Source organism: Colius striatus, chromosome 10 (genome assembly GCF_028858725.1).
Source record: "Colius striatus isolate bColStr4 chromosome 10, bColStr4.1.hap1, whole genome shotgun sequence".
Lineage (NCBI taxonomy): Eukaryota > Metazoa > Chordata > Aves > Coliiformes > Coliidae > Colius > Colius striatus.
Window position 1 is genome coordinate 31,749,760 of NC_084768.1, and position 15,261 is coordinate 31,765,020.

The 15,261-nt window shown below is 50.1% G+C and overlaps 1 protein-coding gene across 1 annotated transcript; it reads right to left on the minus strand.

The window, feature by feature from the left end:
* Nucleotides 1–716: 716 nt before the first annotated feature.
* On the minus strand, nt 717–7,334 carry TMEM125 (transmembrane protein 125). The gene is made up of 2 exons (XM_010209648.2): nt 7,155–7,334; nt 717–1,690 (listed from the first exon to the last, which is right to left on the minus strand). The coding sequence occupies exon 2, from the start codon at nt 1,377–1,379 to the stop codon at nt 717–719; it is 663 nt and encodes a 220-aa protein (XP_010207950.2). The 5' UTR covers nt 1,380–1,690; nt 7,155–7,334.
* Between the last annotated feature and the right edge of the window lie 7,927 nt (nt 7,335–15,261).

Genomic DNA, 15,261 nt, shown 5'->3' on the forward strand with positions numbered 1-15,261 from the left:
CCCGACACTAACACCCTTTGATCACTCTTCGATACCCGTGGAAGACGGCGGTCTGCAGAAATCTAACACTTGAATAGATCCTGGCATTGCAAACCTGAACAGCGTGTCATGGGAGGTGCAGCCATGCTGGGGCTCTGGCACAAACACACAAATCCCATGCTCGCTCTCACAGACACCAAAATGCTTCCTGGGGAGCAGCCCCTGCAGCCACAGCTCCCCTCGAGCTCCCGCTGCCTGCGCGGGTGCGCGCTGGCACACGGGATATTGCCCGTCCTTCCTCCGCTGCCTGAGCTCTGCCTGGCTCAGCAGCTGCTGGCTCTGCACAGAGCACAGCCACTCGTGCTCACAGCCTCTCCTGCCAGAAGAGTACATGATACAGCTCCAGGAACTGCAGGAACCAAGTCCTGGGGTCCCTGGGCTAACAGGACAGGCTGACCTTAACCCAGTGACAGGGCTCCCGGCTGGGCAGGCAGCCACTGCTGATGGACGCTTTGCACCAACCAGGCCAGCGCTGCACTCCCAGCACGGCAGGGCCCTGGGTCCGGGCAGGCACCCCGAGCCCCAGCTCTGCCTCAGCCCCCTGTGGGGCAAAGCAAACGCCAGTCCTCTCCTAAAGAAGCGCAAGGCACATCGCAACGCTCACCCTTCCTTCAGGAACGGCCGGCACAACCCCTGCCGACGGGCCGTGTCCAGCGAGGCTCGGGCACGGCCAAGGCTCAGATCAGGTTGGCCATGCTGGAGGTGGGAGGAAGCCGCCTGTTTGCAGCGAGGCGGCCGGAGATGGTGAAGACGCGGATGTCGCCGGTCTCCAGGCTGCGAGGAGCAGCCTGGCGGCAGGAGGTGCAGAGCAGGTAGAGCAGCAGGCAGAGGAGGATGGCGCTGCCGGCAGTCAGGAGGATAACCCCACTGGTGAACATGCTGGCCAGCGGCCGTGCGGGGCTGAGCTGCATGGTGGTGCTGGAGAGGATGGTGAGCACCACCCCACACACCAGCAGCACCAGGGAGCTGAGCAGCAGCACCAGGCAGTCCGAGAACCCACCGCTCTTCAGCAGCTCGATCTGATCCCGGCTGCGGATGCAGTTCATGTCCTGGATTGCAGAGCTCAGCAGCTGCTTCAGTAGCACGAGCAGGGCCAGGAGGCAGAGCGTGGTGCCCACCGCCAGCCGCCACTCCCCAGACCGGCTGCTGGTGCTGTACAGCAGGATGATGCCGCCGATGCCACAGGCCAGGATCAGCACCACAGCCACCCCATAGCACAGGATGGACTTCTTGGGGTCCTGGAACCACCAGAGCTCCACGTGCTCCTCCAAGATGTTCCTCTGGATGTGGTCCGCATCCGCAGGGGTGCGGGGGGTGCTCAGCTCTGCCAGCTCTGGCATGGTGAGTGGCTGGAGAGGAGGGCACGGTGGGCTGGTTGCACGGATGAATCTACACGCTTACGGTGACGTGGAAGGTCAAGGCACCGGTGGTCGCAAAGGTGGTTGCATTTCCCATGCAAGGATGCTTCTGTCTCATTCTTTGGAGCCTGGTGGAGCTCCCTTCTGCAGCAGTCTCACCTGGAAAGCTATGGTCCATGTGCTGGTGCTGAGCCCACATCCCTGGCAGGGCTGCAGGGCATGGTGGAACATTCCCAGAGCAGCACTATAAGGGAGCAACCAGGGCTATGTTCTTCCTTTCCTGTGTCTTTCATCTGAAAGAGTCAAGAAGAGATCATTAGAGACCCTGCTCCCCTGAACCAAACCACCCCTGCCAAACCTTGGGCCTTGGTTGCCACAGGCTAGCCTGCAGACCTTCCTCTGCCTCCCTCACAAAAGCCCCCTGCAGTTGGAGCATAGATCAGCCACCATGTCTTCCCAGGAGACTTCCACACGCTGCGGGGGGGACCCCAGCCTGCCCCAAGGGCAAGTGAGTTCCTCTGCCTCCCCAGCCTCCTGTGCCCTGCTCAGAAGCTACTGACACGTCGCTGCCCACAGGACTCTGCCTGCAGCTGGTGCTGGCAGCAGGGCAGGGATGGAGCAGAGGCAGGTCCCTCCTGGGATAAAGCCCCATTCACAGCTCAGGCTTCACATGCTCCCTCATCAGCATCAGCCTCTTGTCACCAACTGTCTCTGCTGCCCAGAAGGACAGCAGGAGGTGGGGGTCAGGCCCGGGGCTTAACCCTTCCAGTCCAGTTGCTGGAAGAGCAAGAGCTGCTCTTGCTGCATGTTCTCTACCTGTGCTGCATGTTCTCTACCTTGCTGCATGTTCTCTCTTCCTGTGCCACCAGTGGTTCCCCCTCCCAAGTTCCCTACAAAGATACGACTGTTACACCTTCAGTGGCCTCAGCACTTCCCTCCAAAGAGTCCCCAGACAGCTAGGACTTGGCACCCTGCAGTTTTGCTCTATCTCTGCTGGTCCTTGAAGTACTTCCCTGCACTGGAGAGGGGCAGGGGAAGGACAGTGGTGGCTGCAGGGTGCAGGCAGGCTCTGGGGTACTATGTTGAGCTGGGCTCCCCTTGGCAAAGTTCCCTCTCTCAGCCCACAGCCCAGCTTCTTGGGCTCATCACCCCCACAGCACCCTGGCCCCCCTCAATGCTTCTCTGGGTACAGTTTTACACTGAGTGGAAACCACTTATGTTTCCCTCACATGATGTCCCACCCCAGGATGCGAGTGCTCTGTCTGATCCCACAGCACCAGAGGGACCTTCCAGCAGAGCTGGTGCCTGAAGCAAGGAGAGGTGCTTGGGGGACAGCGTGGGAGCATCTCAGGTATGGCTGACCCCTGGAGACATGGGGCAGACCATGGGGGACACACAAACTGCCTCTCTAGTCGCCTCCCAGGCAGGATGATGCACTCTTGGCCATCACGGGCATCCACACACAAGCTGCTCAGAGTCCTGCAGAGGGGCTGTGGCGGGGACAGGAACAGATGCAAGATCCCCTCTGCCCGAGCTGCATCACTGCTCCCGGGTGGGGGACAGGCAGGCAGCACCCTGCCTGCTAGAACTGTCTGTCCAGGAGCCCGTCAGCCCGTGCCAAACACATCCTGTTGGGCTTCGTGCCCTGCTCCGCACCGTGCAGGGCCTCTGCAGGGACTCACCCGTCTACAGACGGGTGGGGACGGTTTGTGGCCTCCACGCATGGCAGCTCTGCACACACCAGGCACCTTTCCTCCCACAGAACAGCTCTCCCTGTCCTCAGATAGTCCCCACAGACTGCATCCCCTCACGGCGATGCCACCGAACCCCCCTCCACTGGGAACGGGAGAGCGAAGACAATAGTGTGTGGGAGTGCCAGAACCAGACACCGCCAGACAGTGTCAGGCCAAGCTCCTCCTGAGTCACTCCCTGGGTGGGATGGAGCATGAGGTCACTTTGGACGTGGCTCCAGCCGCTGCCAGCTGGCAGCAGGTCGGCAAGTCTGTAAGCACAGCGGGTTTATGGGCCTGGGACCCACCGTGCCGAGGGAGCTGTGCTATCCCCCTGCACAGCTGCTGGGGCTTCAATTGCCAGGGCAGGGAGCTGGCTGGGGGACAGAATGCCAGGCTCCACTTGCCTGAAGGTCCATGGGAGGTCTGTGGCTCAGAAAGTGTCAATTAGAGAGGAAAAAAGAAAGCTGTGTTTGAGTATGCTGGTTTGTGCCTGCTGGGATCTACTTGGATTTGAGATGACAGACACTTGGTGCTGAGGGCATGTGCCTAGGACACAGGTCCCTGAGAGGGAGAGGGTGCCATGGAGCACTTTCAAAGGAGAAGGGTGAGAAGACATTGAGCCTGGAGACATTTCCCCAGCCTACGTGAACCAGCTCTGTGCTAAGCACTACTTCCTCCCCCCTTTCCTTCTCCAAGCACAGAGGTGCCTTATCTCCTCCTTACCAGCAATGGGTGAGTCTAGTAGATAACAGGTTTGTAGATTAAATCGAGATTTTCAGCTATGAAAACAGAAAGCTTGGAGAAGTGCAAAGTCTGTGGCCTTCTGCTGCTTGACCCAAGTTGCACACACAAGTTGTGAGTCAAACAGTAAGCAAAGAAACCACAACAGCACAAACCACAGGGAGGGAAAATGAGACCAAGCATCAAGCTACAGCTACAGCACTGCATTCTTGTGTTAGCTTTTAACATTTAACCATTTTAATTTTTATTTGCTCAGAAGAAGGTCAGGGTGCAAGACAAAACTGTCAGAGGATCTGGCTGCAGAGCAAAATAAGCTGTAACCTCTACAGGCACATGTTTCCTAGTGTTATGTTACCCTCTGTTAAGCAAATGGTTTGGAGAAGCACAGGCTTCAACTGAAGTGTGCCTCCAAGTTTCTTTTGGTCTGGTTGAAAATGTTCTGGGACTATAATCTTTTGCTCCATAAGCATCCACACTTGCTTATCTAGACTGTGAGGGTTTGTGCCACTAATAACAGTATTTTTACTATTAGAATCACAGAAGAGTCCAGGTGGGATGGGACTTGGTGAAGTCACCTGCTCCATCCACTTGCTTAAAGCAGAGTTAACCTCAAAGTCAGACTGAGTAGCTCAGGGCCCCATCCACTCAGGTGCTGGATATTGCCAAGGATGGAGGATCCACAGCCTCTCTGGGATCATTCCAGTGCTTAACCATCCACACCACAAATTAGGTTTTTCCCTCAGATCTATCTACAGTTTCCTATTTTTCAACAAGGGTGCACTGCCTCCCATCCTCTTCTGAAACATCTGTCTACATGTTAATTCAAAGCAGCCTTGTCCTGGGCTGTCACCCACCGCTCCTCGGAGAAAGGATGAAACAAGATCTCGCAGCAACTTTGCTGATCTGTTTTCCTGGCAATATGCAGCACATCAGTTTGCCCAGATCAGATGGAGGGAAAGGAAGGGATGTGGATCCCTGCTCTGCCATGACAGAGGGCAGCCTTTCCACAGCAGTTGTCCCTTCTGTAGCTATTCCTTGGGCCATCTGGTCTCACTGGTCTGGGCTAGACCATAATACAGACCCTTTGAGACCTTAAGCCAGTTAGTCCATCACATTAGAGCATTTGACAAAGTGTATCATGGGTAGTGAATCTCTACTGTTTACTTACTACTGAACCCAGCACCTTCAGTGCTCCTGTCTTTGTATGAAGCGAAAGAGGAGGAGAGGATCAGCCCAGACACACAATGCTTCCTGACCAAAGGTCGTGTGTCAGGAAAAATTTGACAGCCTGTCCTTCCCCACTGCTGGCTGGCAGCTGGGGAGGAAGAACAGGAAAGGAATGCAGGAAAACAAAATGTTCATGCTTTCCTTTTTCATTGTGTTGTTTGGTTTCTCCCCCTGCCCCCCACACTCTGACAACGTTTAACTGGGAATTGAGGGTCACCATCAACTGGTTTCTGGCCACTCCTGGCTGCAGGTGCAGGAGACACAGGCCTTCTGACTGCCTGTGACTGTCATATGCATTTATTTATTTACTTAGAGACTTTTGATGTCAGACTATCTGATAGATGGACAATGGACTGTGTGTTAATTAACACTTTCATTTCAGAGCCATGGACAACTCCTCTGTTGAAATACTCCTCACTTCTCTCTCCAAACCCAGGGTACACCATGAGATGTTGCTTACCCACAGCATTCAGGAGGGGAAGCCTGCAAGAGGGACAGGCTCCTGCAGTGCTTCCAGTCTTGGAAGGGTTTTATGAAGCTATGTGAACTTTGTGAGCATCATGGGGACTGGGAGAGTGCAAGGTTTTCTGTAAAATAACAATGCATAGAATGATTTACATGAGCAAACTAGATGAGAGCCAACAGAGCCTCACAATCTCAATCTCAAACAGATACAGGTCATCTCCTTCCCCTGCTTCTCCAGTACATCGTAGCTTATTTGCTTCTTGGCCAGGTCTGGCAATAGCCTGTTTGAGATGGACTTGCCACCACTCAGTGCCTCACAGAAACCTCTAGTCCAGAATAGACATACATATTTTCCTATCCTTTCATGTAATTTTTCCAACTTCCAGTACTTTAGGAAGCATTTCTTTACTGAGAGGGTTGTCAAACACTGGAACAGGCTTCCTAGAGAGGAGGTGGATGTCCCAAGCCTGTCAGTGTTTACAAAGCATTTGGACAATGCCCTTAACAACATGTTTTAACTTGGTCAGCCCTGAATTGTTGTAGATCCTTTCCAAATGAAACTGTCTGTTCTATTTTGTCATTTTGTGTATAAGTTGGAAGGGAACTACAATGATCACCTAAGTTGAATTGCCTGAATTCCTTTCTAGGAAGCCTGTTCCAGTGTTTGACAACCCTCTGGGTAAAGAAATGCTTCCTAAGCATATTGTATTCTAACTCCCTAGCAGGCTCAAAGAGAATAAAACTCACATACCTTGTTTTATGCCTGAATTACTGCCAGTATACAAATGAGAAGCTCTGAAGTCATTGTGTCAAGGTCCATCTGTGGCCCCAGGTGCAGCGATGCCACTGCCCTGGGACATGTGAGGAGGTCCCCTCTCTACTGGGAACTCAAGAGTAGGGACAGAGGAACCTGCAGGGAATGGGAGTAATGGGGCTTTGACGTGGCACCTGTCAGTCACCCGAAATCCTAGCAAGAGATCCACATTCCTTTGGCTGCTACATCAATCACCAATTCCCAGTGCTCCTCCTTTCAGGGCTGCTCAAAATCCAGGGAAACCCATGCCGTCTAATCTATATCTCTGGGAAGAGCCCACTCTCTCTGCCCTGCCAGAGGAATAATGCTTTCCCAGAAACAAGCATCTGTCCCAGCAGCACCTTCTGGCACCAGACATCATTCGGGGAGCCTTAGGGAAGCCCTGGGTGATGGCAGAGCGTCCCTTCCCTTCGCCAAGCCTGGGGTGGGGGGCAGGGGGCTTGTTCTAACAGGGTCAGCATGCAACTGCTTTTGACAGAAGTCTAGATAGGTTTGTATTCCCCTTCCTCTGTAGGTGTTAACAGGCACCCATCATCCCAAGCACACAGAGCCCATCCTGATGCACCTCTGCTGAGGGAAGTCTGGAAGTCCCAAAGTAAGACATTCCTGAGCCTTATGTACACAAAGGAAACATGATGGTGTGAAGAAGAGCTGTGTGGAGGCGAGAGGCAGGATGTCTTTAGTATGTCTGGAGCAGCCCCCAAGCCTTCAGCAGCTACTGCTGATGTGCAGCCCTTCCCACAGCCGCTCTGCTCCCGGGGCGCAGCGTTCACTCACCTACGGCAGACGCTGCTCGCACACCACAGCCCAGCTCTGTTCCTCGCTCCAGCCTGGCACCAAGGCTTTTTCCTGCCTTTCCTTCCACAGGATTGAGCCGATGAAGGAGCTCACGGAGAGAATCTCTTCCCTTCCTCCAGCAGCAGCCTGCCAAGAAGCAGGTGCTCCCCTGCCCAGAGCGGCGCAGCCAGCAGGGCGGGTAGGCTGCGAGCCCTCACCTCTCGCCCGGGCAGGTGCATTCCCCAGCAGGGTGGTGGCTCAGCAAACCTGCTGCTGGCCTTGGAGAGGCTCCAGAGCCGCGCCGGTGTGCAGGCACTACCCCTCCCTCCCTCCTCGGGCAGAATCTGGCCACGCTCCGATCCTGGAGGGTGGCTCATTTCCTCCCAGATGGAGGTGAAGGAGTGCTGGAGCCGGGGAGCAGCTCACAGGCAGCAGGTGAGAGGAAGCCTGCAGCCAGGTTGGCAGCACTAAGGAAGATTTGACACATTCAGCAAGTATTTTGTATTATGTAGCATTAAATAAAATAGCTCCTGCACTACAGTATAGGCCAGAGCCATCTGGTCGCATCAGGACTGGATCTTTGTATGGCATTATTCCAGGCAGGCACTTAAGTCAGGCAAAATGTCATTGCAGTGCTGTCTCCGTATCACCAGGCAGCTGCAGTACCCCCCTCCCTGCGAGACAGCAGCATCAGCAGAGACTACCATGCTGCAGAAGAGATGACTTGCTGGTAATCCAGTGGAAAGAAAAGGGTGACCGTTTTGAGAGGGGTTAAGGAAACAGAAAAGGTCTCATTTGAGGAGAACAGAAGAGAGTAGCAGTAACGCTGAAGTCAGCAGGGTAATGGGACTCCTAGACTCTGTGTGCTCCCTCCTTTGTGGCTGGGCTTTATGACAGCAGAGGGAACACTGCTGTGAGTCTGAGTAGATGGAAAATCTCCTGGGAGGTGTAGGAAGAAGAGAATAAGGCTGAACAACAGCTTTTGCCCGACTGATGGAAAGGGAGGCTCAGTTATTAAGTTGCACGCTAGTCTTTTAGCAGGCTACAAGAGTTCAGGATATGTCAGTGTGATACCAATTAGTGTGAGAGCTTCAGGAATCTGAGTAAATTCTGGCAGATCTCTTGAAACTTGTGAAACATCATCTGTTCAGTGATTGTTGTCCTAAACATAAAACAACAGATGGGATATGGTGGGTTTCTCTATACAGAACACCCTTGAACAATGATCTTGCCCCTACCCAGAAAAACCTCGTCCTTCAGTTCAAGGACAGGGAGCTGCTGGAGAGAGTTCAGTGCAGGGCCACAAAGATGAGTAGAGTGGAGTGGAGCATCTCCCTTACGATGAAAGGCTGAGGGAGCTGGGGCTCTGTAACTTGGAGGAGACTGAGGAGCGACCTCATTAATGTTTACAAATACATAAAGGGTGGGTGTCAGGAGGAGGGAGCCAGACTGTCCTTAGTGATGTCCATGATAGGACAAGGGATGGTGGGTATAAGCTGGAACAGAAGAGGTTCCAAAGAAATACAAGGGAGAATTTCTTCCCTGTTGAGGTGAGGGAGCACTGGATGGGGCTGCCCAGATAGGTTGTGGAGTCTCCTTCTCTGGGGTCACTCAAAACCCAGCTGGATGAGTTCCTGTGTGTCCTACTCTAGGTGGTGCTGCTCTGGCAGGGGAGTTGGACTGGGTGAGCTTTTGAGGTCCCTTCCAACCCATAAGATTCTGTGATTCTGTGGTTTAGTTGGGCCAGTTAACAAACATGTCATCTGAGGAAGAACCTTATTCAGCTGTATATTCGCTTTAAGAAGCGTGCTACAACTTTGTAAGAGCATGAGATGCTTACCAGCTCCTTTAGAGAGGCACCCAGGGAGAAACAGACAATTGAGAGCGAGAGGGGATGGAAGCAGAAAGTGTCTTTGCATGCTGAGAGAATTCAGAAGACCATTAGCAGACAAAACCATAATCCAGTTACACCTCAGTCTGGAAAACATTACCGCAGCCTGTGTGTGGGAGACTGACCTTGGTGTAGTTTGCCCAGTATGGAAGGGGATTGTACATCTATTTTGCTCCCAGCAGATAAACCTCAGATGTAACACCCTGCCATGCCTGACTTAATATTCTCCCTTACAAACAATACTTTAGCAGCCTCTTAGGCACTAAGATAAAGCTCAAAGCCTCTTGAAGGTCATCTGTCAGCTGCCTACCCAGGCCTTGTCCCACAGGCTTTGTATTGCCTGTAAGATCTGGTGACACACGGGTCTACTTTTAAGCTTATTAATCACCACTTAGAAATCATTCTTCACCTGTATATGATTCTTCCTCTTACTAGGACAAGGTTCTTCAGTTTCAGAAAGATTGATTCCATTTCTCTAAACCACATCTATTAAAGCAGTGGCTTCTACCACTCAATTTATTCTGACAGAGGGAGAGGGGAAAATTATACCACGTGGGAGCCTTGCAAATTATAATGGGTGTGCTCTGGAAATTTAAGAGGGAACTAGTTTCTAAAATATTTGCTAATTACATTAATTACATCCTCTTTCTGTACAGGAAGTATCAAGATGATTACATGGGGGCAGGGGGGAGGAAGACAGGGTGTTAAACTAGCACATTAAGAGACTAATTCTATCTTAGCTTCTTCCTTTTGTTCCTGTTAAACCTGTGCTTCACACAGGTTAGGACTGCAAAATGAACAAAGACTAAAGAAAATGAATTCCACCTTCATGGACAAAGCACTCCACTGAAATAGATGGCACAGGGGCTTGTGTGGAACCATCTGTTCTGTGATGGTGTTAGCCCCAAAATTAGCCTAGTATCCCTAATGCTAATATAGCTCCAACGTTAGGCAGCCTGGGCAGCACTGTCTGTGTGATATACACCAACGTGTAATGCACCAATGTGTAATGCTTCTATGAGTATGTAGAAAGCACTTGTCACTTCTCTACAATTCAGGATAGGAAATGAAAGCAGTAATGTACCAGCTGTTATAACACCATATAGTTCCATGCTGAAGCAGTAGCTTAAACTTGTGTGAAGCATTCCTCGGTGAGACACTGTCATGCACCGTCAACAAAGGATGAAACATTTACTTTCCCCCCCCTCCTTATGCATGAAATTAGTTCCTGCCTTTTTCTAGACATGAGCACTTTGCAGAGTGACTTTTTAGGAGAATTTCACCAAAAAAAAAAAATGAACTAAAGGGATTGCATGTGTTGGGAAAAAGAGACAAGCAAAGATTCATTTATCAAGGTTACAGGAGTGTTTTGACCTGAGGTTTGGACTTCATGACAGATTTTGGAATCTGAAACTGAGCTGCTTCTTTTGTCCTGCTTCAATTGCTGTAACAGAGGAGACAAACACATCTCTAAACAGGAGGCAGAGGCTTGAGCAAGGGCTCTAGCTCAGATGAGCCTGACCATTAGTCAAAGGTTGCCCTCACGAGGTAATTGATTTTTAGTCTTTGACCGAGTACTCTTTGCAATAAAACTGACACAGGTCTTAGGTGCAGGCAGACTTTTCTATGGACACAGCCAATTTAATTTGGAAAACAAAAGGCTGATGGTCATTTCTGCAGCACAATGACACCGAATTAGAATTCTAGCAGAAAAGGCTTACAGAGTGACCAGCTCTTCTGAACATTGTTTTTTCAAGAGAAAGGTGCATACCTGCCTTAGCAGGAAGGCACAAAGAACAGTCTTGCACTAACACACATTTATTTGCTCTTATCTCCTAGAACTCATAGAATGGGCAGATTCCAGGGAAGTAGACGGGAGTGAAGGTTGCTGCCTTGTATTCTGAGCAGTGAGTCGTGCACAAGTGCTTCTAGTAGAAGAGTATAGGATGATGGAAGTCTAATCTATACTGTTGCATTTCTGATCTTGCCAGAAGAATTTAATAACATAAGGCATCCTCAAACCAGGCCACTGTTGCTGTGTCTTGCAGCTTCTTTACAGATTCAGCTTAGGAAGATTTCCAACTAAGAAAGGACGAACACCACGGTTTTGTCCCTTCTCCTGGGTTTTGTCTTGCAGGTATTGAAGTTCTAGATGCTGCATTTCTATGATTTTCTCACTTTCCTCCTCTCTGAATTCAACATCAGGACAGCTGGGTTTGACAGCAGTCCACTGGAGGAAGCTAGAAGATCAAATCAGAGAGGACAGAGCAAAGACATCCCTTTTTTCTATAGTAGCCAGCAACAGGACAAGGGGTGATGGGATGAAGCTGGAACACAAAAAGTTCCACTTAAATATAAGAAACAACTCTTTCCCTGTTCAGATGAGAGAGCCCTGGCACAGGCTGCCCAGAGGGGTTGTGGAGGCTCCTTCCTTGGAGGGCTTCAAGACCCACCTGGACATGTTCCTATATGACCTGATCTAGGTGACCCTGCTTCTGCAGGGCAGTTAGACTAGATGATCTCTAGAGGTCCCTTCCAACCCCTAACATTCTGTGATTCTATGAGTCTAAGTAACAAAGGTCCATGTTCCAGAATTTTTTATCATAAACAAGGAAAGGCACCTTTCAGGGCTGAAGAAGTAGAACTAAATAGTATGATTCTGCAATATTTAGCAGCTTCTACAACTGACATTACAATACAACAGGTACCACCAAGCAGACAAGCTGCAGTGATACAGAGACGGCAATGGAATTGTTCACCAAGGATAAAAAGGGCTTCTGGAATGAGTACTGACAATACAGAAAACATACAAGAGCACTATTCACCTGTGTCTTGAGCTGCTTGTTTCTTCTTGCTTGGTGTCAGTGTTGACTGAAGGTCATGTGCCTGGGTCTGGGCCACCTTCAGCTCTTGCCGCAAGTCATCAGTTTCCTTATTCAGACCCGCATTTTCCTGCAAAGACAAGATGCCCCCTGAGCAAAAGCACAGGTGCTGTCTGGCTCAGCAGTATGTCTCTTTATATCATTGAGAAGGACACTGGACAGAACAGAATCGGTATCACAAGCAGAAGATGCAGAGCAATCAGTGCAGTGCACGTTTCAGGTAAGGCCACAGTAGATTTGACAAAAAACGTGTCGGTACTTAAACCATGTTAGCTCAAATAAGCTAATGTTTGTTTTGCTTTTCTGACTGCAGCTGCACTCCAAGGTGTCATCTTCCTTGCCGTTTCCACAGGGAAGCTCATGTCCCTTCCTGGATTGATCCCATTAATTCAGAATTAACGTGAAGAATTCCCATTCCTCCCTCCAGTGTGGATTACTTTGCTTTTCATTTACCACTATGTGTCTGTTCTCTTAAATCATCTGTATCTCCTCGCAGTTCCTCAAAGCCCTCTTCATTACTTCTGACAGGCATCACTTTCCAACATCCCTTCCAAATTACTAAGAAATATATCAAGCACATGAAGACCTAAGATACCTCCTGCTAACGTGCTGTCAGGAGGAAGAATTAGACACGTGCTCATCTTTTGTTGGTTTCTTTTCATAGAATCATAGAATGGTAGGGGTTGGAAGGGACCTCTAGAGATCGTCCAGTCCAACCCAAGAAGCAGGGTCACCTAGATCAGGTCACACAGGAACATGTCCAGGTGGGTCTTGAAGACCTTCAAGGAAGGAGCCTCCACAACCCCTCTGGGCAGCCTGTGCCAGGGCTCCCTCACCTCAACAGGGAAACAGTTTCTTCTTATGTTTAAGTGGAACTTTTTGTGTTCCAGCTTCATCCCATCACCCCTTGTCCTGTTGCTGGCTACTATAGAAAAAAGGGATGTCCCAACCTCCTGACACCCATCCTTTAGCTATTTATAAATGTTAATAAGATCTCCCCTCAGTCTCCTCTTCTCCAGACTAAACAGCCCCAGTTCCCACAGCCTTTCCTCGTATGAAAGATGCTCCAGTCCCCTGATCATCTTGGTGGCCCTGTGCTGGACTCTCTCCAGCACTTCCCTGTCCCTCTTGAGCTGAGGAGCCCAGAACTGGACACAGGACTCCAGATGAGGCCTCACCAGGGCAGAGTAGAGGGGGAGCAGAACCTTCCTCGACCTGCTGGCCACACTCTTCTCGATGCATCCCAGGCTGCCATTGGCTTCTTGGCCACAAGGGCACATTGCTGGCTCATATTTAGTTTATTATCAACCAGCACTCCCAGGTCTCTCTCTGCAGAGCTGCTCTCCAGCAGGTCATTCCCCAGCCTGTGCTGGTGCCTGGGGTTGTTCCTCCCCAGATGCAGGACTCTGCCCTTGTCCTTGTTGAACCTCAGGAGGTTCCTCTGTGCCCAGCTCTCCAGCTGGTCGAGATCCCGCTGAATGGCAGCTCAGCCTCTGGGGAATCAGCCAGTGCTCCCAGTTTGGTGCCAGCAGGGAACTTGCTGAGGGTCACTCTGTCCCCTCATCCAGGTGGTTGATGAAGATGTTGAACAAGACTGGCCCCAGAACCCATCCCTGTGCAACTCCACTGGCCACAGGCCTCCAACTCGACTCTGTGCCACTGATCAGCACCCTCTGGGCTCTGTCATTCAGCAGCTCTCCATCCACCTCACTGTCCACTCATCCAAGCCACACTGCCTGAGCTTTCAGATGAAGATATTATGGGAGACAGTGTCAAAAGCCCTACTGAAGTCAAGGTAGATGACATCTGCTGCTCTCCCCTCATCTACCCAGCCGGTTATGCACTCATAGAAGGATATCAGGCTGGTCAAACAGTCAGTTTTCAACCCATAACATTTCAATCCTCTCATTTTTTTAATAGCCTATGCTGAAGGAGTTGTTAAAATACAAGTGAATGTACTTTACCTATTGTTGCAATAGATTCAAAGGCTTTAGCATTCAGTACATTTCAGGATGTGACTTTAAGTCCTGTATACCGAAAACTGTACCAAACTATACATGGCAGTTGCATGTTGTATGATACTTGGTCACCAACTCCAATTGGAATGAACCCCACTTTGGTCAGAAAGTTATTAGAACACCCTGATCTGCATAATCTTGTAGAAAAAGTAAAGGGAGATATTCATAAGCACCACAACACCCAAAACATACACTGAGTAATAAAGAGTACAAGAAGAAGGGACGTACCACTGGTGGGAAGCTCTGTTTGGATGGTCTCCAACTGCTAGTGGAATCTTTTAATCGACTGCTTCATCCTGTAGTAGTGGGATTTATACTGAATAACGAATGGTTAGTCTTGATAGTCGTTATTTACCTAAGAGTATGGCCCGTGACTCGCAACTTGGCACAAGTTAGAAGCTTGAACAGAACGTTTGTGCAAAAGGGTATCCTTTTAATGATCATGCTTTGCAAACGAATTTGCAAGGATCAAGGGAAGGGGGGAATTGCTTCATAGGTAGATAGTCAGTTCAGGTTATGCTCATTAAAACTTCCAATATTAGTTAGAAAATCACACATACAGTTTGATGAAACTGCCAGTCTTGTAAGCCCACAGACAGAGCTGTTAGAAAGACACAGCTGTTTCTTGTAACACAACTATTGCTTAGCACTGATAGTTTCAAGGCTGGTATGTACCTAAACAAAGTTATTATGGCAAAGCACTTATGGTAGTTCTACACTTGAACATTTGGACATTGTACACCACTGATAACTACAAGGCCTGCCTAGCCCTAAAGAAAACTGTTGTCTGGGATGGCAGAGGTTTTAAGGCCAGTTTTCAGCAAGGACCCAGGAATAAAGAAACATTGCAAGGAAAGACTGGATCTTAATCCAACAGCGATCCCTAATGACCACTGAAGGAAGCAAGAGGACACCGAAAGAAACATAACAGAAGAGTAACTTGGGCGGACCAAGACAGAACTGTGGGTGGGCCCTTTCCTGGAGATGTGATGAAAATTCATGTTTGTTGTAGATATAAGCCCCTTCCAGGGCTCTCTCACCTCAGCAAAGAAGTTTTTCTTTGTATTTCTTTAGAACCTCTTCTGTTCCAGCTTGTCCCCATTGCCCCTTGTCCTATCACTGGCCATCACTGAGAGCAGCCTGGCTCCATCTCCCTCACACCCACCCTTTATGGATTTGTGAAGATGAATGAGGTCACCTCTCAGTCTCCTCCAAACCACAGAGCCTCAGCTCCCTCAGCCTTCCATCAGAAGGGAGACTTAAAACCCAGCACTGCGCTGACACCACCTGCCACGTGATCAAGTCACAATCCCATT

Coding starts and splice junctions, on each gene's coding strand:
- TMEM125 (XM_010209648.2), bottom strand. CDS start 1,379: ATGCCAGAGCTGGCAGAGCTGAGCACCCCCCGCACCCCTGCGGATGCG.